The 9,952-nt window shown below is 36.1% G+C and overlaps 2 protein-coding genes across 2 annotated transcripts; both read left to right on the plus strand.

Annotated features, from left to right (window-relative positions):
* The first annotated feature begins 1,834 nt into the window (after nucleotides 1-1,834).
* On the plus strand, nucleotides 1,835-9,423 carry LOC11417107 (arginine decarboxylase). Its single transcript, XM_024782510.2, has 3 exons — nucleotides 1,835-1,950; nucleotides 7,397-7,954; nucleotides 8,297-9,423. The coding sequence occupies exons 1-3, from the start codon at nucleotides 1,861-1,863 to the stop codon at nucleotides 9,314-9,316; spliced, it is 1,668 nt and encodes a 555-aa protein (XP_024638278.1). The 5' UTR covers nucleotides 1,835-1,860; the 3' UTR covers nucleotides 9,317-9,423.
* On the plus strand, nucleotides 2,859-6,085 carry LOC120580254 (uncharacterized). Its single transcript, XM_039833818.1, has 2 exons — nucleotides 2,859-5,099; nucleotides 5,199-6,085. Exon 2 carries the CDS (start codon nucleotides 5,339-5,341, stop codon nucleotides 6,026-6,028), a length of 690 nt encoding a protein of 229 aa, XP_039689752.1. The 5' UTR covers nucleotides 2,859-5,099; nucleotides 5,199-5,338; the 3' UTR covers nucleotides 6,029-6,085.
* Nucleotides 9,424-9,952: the final 529 nt, after the last annotated feature.

Genomic DNA, 9,952 nt, shown 5'->3' on the forward strand with positions numbered 1-9,952 from the left:
TAACACATCTATTCAAGAATATTATTCTGGTTTTTTGAATTTATGGACATACCACTTTGGTATTATACATGTTCTTGTTCCCAAGACTTTTTTTTGCGGCTGCCCAAAAGGTCTACAATACTAGTAGGCGGGACCAATTTCTCATGAAGTTTCACCATGAATTTGAGGTTGTTAGAGTTGCTTTGTTGAATATGAACTATGTTCCTTCTTTGGATATTTGTGTTGGCGAACTTTCTAAGGAGCAACAATGCCTCCTTACTCCAAGAATATATCACATGATGTTGCCATTTATGAGTTTGTGACAGTTGCATACGGCGCTTAGAGTAGAGGTAAAAGTTGTGTCATATGCGACATGTCCAATGCGACATGTGATATGCTGGTTGTCTTGTGAAAGAGAAAATGCACGGGAAGGTGATCATGAAAGGGCCTAAAGTGGGGCGATTGTTACAGATCCAGTTTATTTTCGGTCATTTATCTCTCGCGTGTAAAAATGTTTTGAATTCTTGTGAGAATTGGCAAATAAAATTGGGTCATATAAACTTTGTTGTTTTAAATAAAAATGTTGTTTCTAATGCCTCTATTTCATGCTCTATTTGCAAATTGGCTAAAAGTAAAACAATTCCTTTTCCGTTTGGTGTCTATCGTGCTTCCACTTGTTTTGAGATGACCCATATTGATGTGTGGGATATCTCTTGTAGTTTCTCATGCTCACTATAATATTGTCACTTTTATTGATGAATACATTCGTTTTACTTGAATATATTTTCTTCGGTCTAAATATGAATTGTTTTCTATGCTTAAGAAATTTCTAACATATGTTGAAACTAAATTTCAAGCAAGTGTTAAGTTTTTGTGTTAACTCTAGTGGTGAGTACATGCCTCATGAGTTTAAGGAGTATCTTCAACAAAATGGTATCCTATCCAAACAATCTTGTCCCAATACTCCCCAACCAAATGGGATGGCAGAACTCAAGAATCACATTTGCTTGATGCAACGTGCACCTAGCTTACTTCTTCAAGCTTCTCTACCATCCCAATTTTGGGTGGAGGTTTTTTTCACAATTATTGATCAATCGCCTTCCATCTACAATTATTGATCTTGATTGTCCTTTCTTCCATCTTTTAAAACTCACTTATTAATTAATTAGAGTGGTTTGCATAATTGAGTCACATGGGACCCACAAAATTTATATAGGACCCACATGATTTGGTGGGACCAAAATGAATTTTAACCAATGAAAGAGAGTGTATTAAAAAGTGTGTGTTGCTTGCTAGCATTCCATATTTCAATTCTAGTTTATAATAATACATTTAAATTTGTACCAAAAAAAGAAAATACATTTAAATATATGAAATATTAATGTATACTAATAAGCTTAAATAATTTTACTAAAAAGGTTTACAAATTTACAATTTTTTTGAACAGGTACAAATTTACAATTAAATATAATATAATAATAAATAATTTTATTTATATTTACTTAAATAGGTCGGCCTAATAGATTCAAGAGGTTTTTTTTAATGACATGTGGCCTGACCTTTTAAGCTAAATAAGATTCTAAAAAAGTCTAAACTTTTTCTTTTTAAGAAAAAAGTCTAACCTAACCTATTTCGATCCGAGATTCACCAACACGCCACTTGTGTATTACCAATCATGAAATGCACGTTTATTCGACTTATCACACTTGTTTGGAATAGGCAATAAAAAAAAATGAAGAAACTTGATGCACACGTATCATAATTTAATTTGCAATAGGCAATAAAAAAAGAAAGAATAGTATCATCATCCCCCTCTTAAAGTCTCAGCTTCTGTCGGTTTTGGTCAAGGAAGGTTAGTGAGAAGCAAGCTCACAACCAGAGATGAGGTGGTGGAAGAAAATGGTGTATGCTTCACTCTCGCCAGCTTTAACTCCCAAAAGGCCAAAACGGTTTTCACCTTCCCATTTTCCAGTAAGTGCCAACCAGTACTTCTCTTTCTTCTGCTGTTTCTAACTTTTATGCAAGAATTTCCCTAGCAAATTGAATTTCAGGCCTTCGCCCACTACAACATCTAGTTTCTTAAAAAAAATAATAATATTTACATCTAGTAACAAAAGAAATAGGCTTCCATATTGATATATGAATAAAAATACATACACTTGAAAAGATTAATAGACAACGTATAATATACAAGTAAAGATAAAAGCGGCTAAATTGTATTTTTGGTCCCTTACAAACTTCGATAACAAGAGTCCCAGAAAAATTTCAGAAGAAAATGAAGAAAACCTAACGTTTTTAAATTAAAACTAACGGAAATGACCAAAATGTGTAACGGAAAGAAGTTAAGGGACCAAAATAAATCGAATTTTAATTAAGGGACCAAAACAATACTCCCTAAATAGTTAAGGGACAAAAAATACAATTTAGCCCACATTTTAATGTATAAGTAAAATATATAGATGCATATATAAATTAAAAAAAATAAGAACCCGTATTTTTTTTTTATGGTGACCGGGATTTGAACTCCGAACCTTGCATATTTTATGCATCGTCCATATCAATTGGCTAAGCTCACGAGGACTATTAATATATAATTAAAAATACATATACATGTATAAATAAAAAAAATAGAGTTAAATATATTTTTAATCCATATAAATATACCAACTTTTTATTTTATTCCCTCTAATTTTTTTATTAGACTTTTAGTCTCCCAAAATTTTTTCATCACCACTTTTAGTCCATACTTTTTAGTCAACTCATGTCTAACCTTCATATATTTTAATGAAATTTTTCATAAATGGGTAGAATATTATGACAATCTCCCTCATATATATATATATTTTTCAACAAAACTTGAATTTTTTATGTTTTTGGTGCTTAAAAATTCATATTTAATTCATGTTTTGTTAAAAAAAATTCTAATTTTTTTGGGAGTGATTGTCATAATATTTTACATAGTTCTGGAAAATTTCATTAAAAAATATGAAGGTTAGACATGAGTTGACTAAAAAGTAGGGACCAAAAATAATAGTTCTAACAAATTTTTTCAGAAGGACTAAAACGAAAAATATGTATATTTATAAGAAAAAAATAAGACACTCGTTAATATTTCCCTTAAAATAACAACTTTAAATAAGGAATTTTTTTTTTCTGACCCCTTTGTCAAAAAAAATTCCATGTCTAACCCCCTATGAATATTATTCACCAAACTGACCCACTTTTTTTTTTTTTTTTTTTGTCCTTTTTCCATTCCCGCCATTTGAAAGCTCTGACACATGTCAAATCCTGACTGACCGACTGTTTTTTATTTTTTTTCATTACCGCCATTTCAAATGGCGGGACTGAATTTTAATTTTTTTTTTTCGTTTTTTGTTTTTTTGGGCAACATATATATACATTAAAAACATAAATAATAATAAATAAAAACATAGTAATGATAATGATTACCGTACCATTGAGTTATCGGTTACGATTGAAAACCGGGAGATTCCACAACATCATCAAACACCGCAACCGCGTCAAAAATCTCAATTGTTTTCACAAACACAATATGCGTTTGAACCCCCATCTTCATCACAACAATTACCGTACACCCAACTGTTCTCACAAACACAGTATGAGTTTGAACCCCCATCTTCATCACAACAATTACGGTACACCCAATCGTTCTCACAAACACAACAATTACCGTACACCCAACCGTTCTCACAAACACAATATAAATTTGAACCCCATCTTCATCACAACAATTACCGTACACCCAACCGTTCTCACAAACACAATATGAATTTGAACCCTTATCTTCACAACCACAACCACCACCGCAAACGCAACCACAAACACAAACCCGCCTAGAAGATCTTTTCACTCGTCAGTTTGAAGAGATCCCAGACAACATTCAAGAACAAGAAGAAGAAGCTAGTAGTGAAAGTGACGAAGACGAGGCACTTCAGCATGATGCAGATGAAGAAGACGAACACGAAAATAGATATGAAGAAGAAGATATTTGGAGGAACATTATGTTTGGCACACAACCACAACCACCGCTACAGACAGTGCCGATCAGAGCCTCTTACTGTCCCCCGCTGCATATGCGTAACGTTGACGTTGATGCATATGATGCTCTGCCTACCGACGATCACTGGAATACGAATGTTCATGTCGATGGGGCTATTGAGCAAGGAATGACATTTCACAGCAAAGAAGATTGTTTGCATGCAATCAAGTCTTTCCACATCCGACAATCGCTGGATTACGATGTTATACACTCAGATCCAAGAAGATATGTCATTCAATGTACCCTCGAGACTTGTCTATTTAAGTTGAGAGCTTCCTTTAGAAAAAGGAGTGGCAAATGGAAGATTGGAACCATGATGGGTCCACACAATTGCACATCGACTTTAATGTCACAGGATCATCGCAAGCTCAACTACAAACTTATAAGTCAAAGCATCAAAACACTTTTGCATGCAGATGCCTCGGTAACGCCAAAATTGATCATTGTGCACATTAAAGAAAAGTTTAACTACACAACCACATATCGAAAGGCGTGGTTAGCAAAGAACGCTGTCATCGAATCTATTTACGGGAAATGGGAGGAATCATATAATGATCTTCCGCAATGGTTGAATGTGATGAAGGAGACAATGCCAGGGACCGTCTTTGATTTAAAAACGCAAATTGGCGAGAATGGAGAGACACAATTTCATCGTCTATTTTGGGCCTTCTATCCATGCATCCATGTGTTTAAGTATTGCAAACCAGTTGTCCATGTCGACGGGACGTGGTTGTATGGCAAGTACAAAGGGACATTGTTGCTTGCGGTAGCACAAGATGGAAACAACAAAACGATTCCAATCGCCTTTGCGCTTGTCGAAGGTGAGACAAAGGAGGGCTGGAGTTTTTTTTTTTGAAAAATCTAAGAAGGCACGTCACAAAAGGAATATCTGTCTGCATGGTCTCCGGCATACATGAATCAATTAAAAGCGCATTCAATGACCCAAGGAATGGTTGGCAAGAAACTGATTCAGCTCATGTGTACTGCATTCGACACATTAAGCAGAATTTCATGAGGACAATCATGGATGGAGATCTTAATGATGTTGTAAATAATATGGGTAAGGATATTATGTTACAGTTTTTTTTTATTTTATTTTATATTGTGTTATTATTAAATAGGTTCACTATCTAACTAATTGTTTTTTCTTAACGTGCAGGACATGCCCTAAACGTATCCTTGTTCGATTACTATCGTGGTGTAATCCAGAAGGCAAATCAGCGTGCATTAGATTGAGTGGACAATATTTCGAAAGAAAAATGGACTCAAGCATATGATGAGGGTCGACCATGGGGCCACATGACAAGCAACATCGTTGAGTCGTGGAACTCTGTGTTTAAGGGAACACGCAACCTACCTGTTACACCTATAGTTCAATCAACCTACTATAGGCTGGCATGTCTCTTTGCTGATAGAGCTCAAAAAGCGTTTGCAAGGGTAGGTTCCGGAGATTTGTTCAGTGAATATTGCCAAAATGCGATTAAGGATGACATTGCTAAGTCCAACACCCATCATGTCGAACAGTTTGACCGAGAAAAGTATACCTTCTCAGTCCGTGAGACCGTCAACTACAGGGAGGGAAGGCCAATGGGAACTTTCAAGGTGGACCTACGAGCAGGGTGGTGTGATTGTGGGAAATTTCAAGCTTTACATTTGCCTTGTTCCCATGGCATAGCCACGTGTTCTTCATTTCGCCATGACTACACAACCATTATTCCAGCTGTGTTAAAAAACGAGAGTGTTTACTCCATCTACAACACAACCTTCAAAGTAGTCCAGGACAAGAGTTATTGGCTCCCATATGACGGTCCCGTGCTTTGCCATAATCCAAACATGCGAACACTAAAGAAAGGTCGACCCAATAGTACCTGCATAAGGACTGAAATGGACGAGGAGGTGGTAGAGAGGACTCCAACACCGAGACAGTGTGGGTTGTGTCGGCATATCGGTCATATTAGGAGAAATTGTCCGAGTATAAATAACCGGTAGTTAATAACATTATGTATTATGTGTTCAAATAAATTAATATGTTTTTATTTATCATTATTATTTGTGTTTTAAATAAACAAATGTTGCCAAAAAAACAAAAAACGAAAAAAAATAAATTAAAATTCAGTCCCGCCGTTTGAAATGGCGGTAATGGAAAAAAAAAAAAACAATCGGCCAGTCATGATTTGACATGTGTCAAAGCGGCGGCTCATTCCTGCTGTTTCAAATGGCGGGAATGGGGAAAAGGATAAAAAAAAAGTGGGTCATTTTGGTGAATAATATTCATAGGGGGTCAAACATGGATTTTTTTTGACAAGAGGGTCAGAAAAAAAAATTCTTAAATAAGACACTTGAGTCTCTATCAAATCTAAGATGATATCAAAGCCTCTTTCAAGATCTGTTGACCCAACAACTATCAGATCTTTGTCATTGGGTCATCCACCATTTATATCCGCACACCAAACTAAGTAGTGATGGGCGTGAGGGGGTGTGTTAAGAGTCCTACGTTAGATAAAGAGATGACGTGAGCAATTGTTTACAAGTGAGGGAAATGCTCACCTTATAAACCGGTTTTGCAAGGATGATGTAAGTCCAATATAAAATCTAAGATTCTCTCTTTTGCTACAAAGTTTATTTCGATGCAGGCTTTTCATTTCCCAAACACACCGTCTCATTCAACATCGCTATTCTTATAGTTGTATGATAAAATCTTCCTTTAACTTGAGTGTGACATTTGTATTACATAAAACACATATGCGACCCTCCTCGATTTCAATCACTAGCTTGAATCTCATGGTTTGCATCTCCCTCGACTTCTCTGTCATTTTAAATGTTAATGGACCCAAGATATTTAAGTTGTGTGACTTGTGGTATAGTATGATCTCCAATTTTTGCCTCTAAGCTAGAGGTGCTTTTCCTTTTTTTCTAACCTTACATTCCATATAATATGTATCACTTCTACTCGAACGAAAGTCATATGTTTCTTGCCGTGTGCTTGGTAGCATGATAGCATTCCTCCGCTGCATGTTTAAATGTCATTTCATCTTAACTTTTACGAAGCTTTAGATTTGAGCATCAAATGAGCAGAACTACTATGATTTTGCATACTACCGAACACATGCTAAAGCTAATCTCGAACTAACCTCCAATTTATTTCCTCTCGAATCATTTTCAAAAAGCATGCATCACAGTGTTGGCTCTTGAGGTGCTCCACAAGTACATTCAACACTAATCTAAAAAATATACGTAAAACTGATGCTTGGTGCAGTCCTACAAGATTAGACATTTATATAAAATTTGTTTACATTACAGTGTATGTAGTTATAATTTTAAACGGAGTTTGGTTGGGGTAATAAGATTATCTTACAGGAAAGAAGCACTGCACTACAAGAATACGAGCAAGAGAAGAGCATTGGGACAGTGAATACTGCATCAATCACGAACAACACCGTTTTGTTCAGCAATTCACCAGTGCTTCAGCAGAGTGGCCTACCTCCTCTAGTCAGTGCATTGAAAGCCTCAGCTGAAGAAAATGCTGCCAGCTTTCACTTTCCAGGACACAACAGAGGCCATGCCGCTCCTTCTTCGTTGACTCAACTCATTGGAGTAAGACCATATGCTCATGATTTGTCTAGCATTCCAGAGCTTGACAACCTCTTTTGTCCCCAAGGGCCCATATTAGAAGCACAAAGAGAAGCATCCAAACTGTTCGGATCATCAGAGACATGGTTTCTTGTCAACGGTACTACTTGTGGAGTCCAGGCAGCAATAATGGCAACCTGTTCACCGGGAGAATATCTGATTCTTCCTAGGAATTCTCATTTATCAGCTATATCTGCCATGGTTTTATCTGGTGCATCGCCTAAGTACATTATTCCTGACTATAAAAATGATTGGGACATCGCTGGTGGCGTCACTCCATTACAGGTGATTCAGATATCATACACTAACATATTGTGGCTAAATTTGCAATTTTCTTTTTTTTAATGGCAACAAATTTGCGAAAAATTGATGGTAAAGGAAATTGGTATGCTGGCGTAGCAGTTGATACGTTATATAATTGTAAAAAATTCATCCATAAAGCAATCTAAATAGATTTTCTAATTCTGACACGGAAGATGAGTTTCTTATGATTTCCTGATTAAGTGATTTTTTACTGTCCTCAAAATTGGTATTAGATATTCTCTTCAGATTCAACTCTTCTGGTAATCCTATTTAATGTTGTTCTCTCTTTGTTTCTGCTGGTGGAATCGATGGTTGTTGTTGCAGGTATTGAATGCTATCCAGGAACTAGAATTGGAAGGAAAGAAAGCAGCAGCAGTTTTCATCACTTCACCTACTTACCATGGTGTTTGCAGTAACTTGAGTGATATTTCTGCTTTGTGTCATTCTCGTAAAATTCCTTTGATTGTTGATGAAGCTCATGGAGCACATCTAGGATTACATTCTGAACTGCCTAGCTCAGCCCTCCAGCAAGGGGCTGATCTAACTGTACAATCTACTCACAAGGTTCTTTCCTCTCTTACTCAATCGTCTATGCTGCACATGTCGGGCGACATTGTAGATAAGGAAAAAATATCTAGGTGTCTCCAAACACTGCAAAGCACAAGTCCTAGTTACCTTCTTTTGGCATCCCTAGATGCTGCTAGAGCTCAACTTAGTGAAAGCCCTGCTATTGTATTTAAACAAGCGATTGAATTAGCAAATGAAGCAAAGTTTTTGCTAAAACGAATCCCTGGCGTCTCAGTGCTTGAGAATTCAAGCTTTCCAAATTTTCCCGCATTTGATCCATTCCGGCTTACTGTAGGCTTTTGGGAGCTTGGTTTATCAGGTTACCAAGCAAATGAAATCTTATGCAGGGATTTTGGAATCGTCCGTGAGCTTGTTGGGTATAAATCTATCACTTATGTACTTAATCTTGGAACTTGTAGAGACCATGTCCAAAGGCTTTTATCGGGAGCAAAGTATCTAGCTGCAGTATATTCTTCCATTCAGCAACGTAAAGACAAAGTACTTACTGATCATGCACCCTTTGATGATATAATCATGAGCTTGACACCTAGAGATGCATTCTTTGCAAGTAAAAGAAAAGTAATGGTGAAAGAGAGCATTGGTAAGGTTTCGGGGGAGCTTGTATGTCCATACCCTCCAGGCATACCGGTATTGATCCCAGGCGAGGTTATTACTGAGAAAGCAGTCGATTATCTACTCCATGTAAGAAGTGAAGGTGCTGATATTAGTGGAGCATCTGATCCCTTACTTTCTTCGATAGTTGTCTGCAATGTATAGTAAACAGCTGGTGACAGTTATTATATATAACAGTTACCTTATGTACTCCTTGATGTAATTTATATTATCTCATTATCAATATAATTTTGAATTTACTTTTCTCTTATCATTGACTTCTTCCAATAATAATAATAAGAACGACATTGAAGTTAAGTAACAAGGACAATACGATTGAATGTGTGTTCACTATTTGACACATGTAAGTGTCATATCAATTGGATTACTTCTATTTTCTCAAATCATTACTGTTTTCTACGTGTCCCTGTCAGTGTCAATGTTGTGATTGGTTTCGTGTCTATATCTGTGTTTCATAGCCTTGAAGTTTAAACTTCTCAAATGCCCTTCTTTAGCCTTTGCATCACACTAGAAAGTCTCAAAACAATTGACATAGATTTCACACAGCTGAAGAAATTCTTATGTATTTGGTAGGTTTTCTCTTATTTTAATGGATTGAAATGAAAGAGACATACTGAACTTTTGTTTAGTGAAAAACTGAAAATGCTTCCAGATTTCAATGCTTAAGATATGGTTCAGAATCCTAAGAAATGTCCATCAAGTCATAAGTCAATGTCACTGTTCTGTTTAAAATCACTTATAATTGGATATTTATGTTGGTATTTGGTGGACTGATTTGCA

The sequence above is a fragment of the Medicago truncatula genome, chromosome 4 (genome assembly GCF_003473485.1).
Source record: "Medicago truncatula cultivar Jemalong A17 chromosome 4, MtrunA17r5.0-ANR, whole genome shotgun sequence".
NCBI classification, from domain to species: Eukaryota; Viridiplantae; Streptophyta; class Magnoliopsida; order Fabales; family Fabaceae; genus Medicago; species Medicago truncatula.

Excerpts from the sequence above, each read along its gene's own strand:
- LOC120580254 (XM_039833818.1), top strand. The coding sequence starts at position 5,339 with ATGACAAGCAACATCGTTGAGTCGTGGAACTCTGTGTTTAAGGGAACA.
- LOC11417107 (XM_024782510.2), top strand. The coding sequence starts at position 1,861 with ATGAGGTGGTGGAAGAAAATGGTGTATGCTTCACTCTCGCCAGCTTTA. Across the intron at positions 1,951-7,396 it reads TTTCACCTTCCCATTTTCCA|GAAAGAAGCACTGCACTACA; the intron begins GTAAGTGCCAAC and ends ATTATCTTACAG. Across the intron at positions 7,955-8,296 it reads GTGGCGTCACTCCATTACAG|GTATTGAATGCTATCCAGGA; the intron begins GTGATTCAGATA and ends TTGTTGTTGCAG.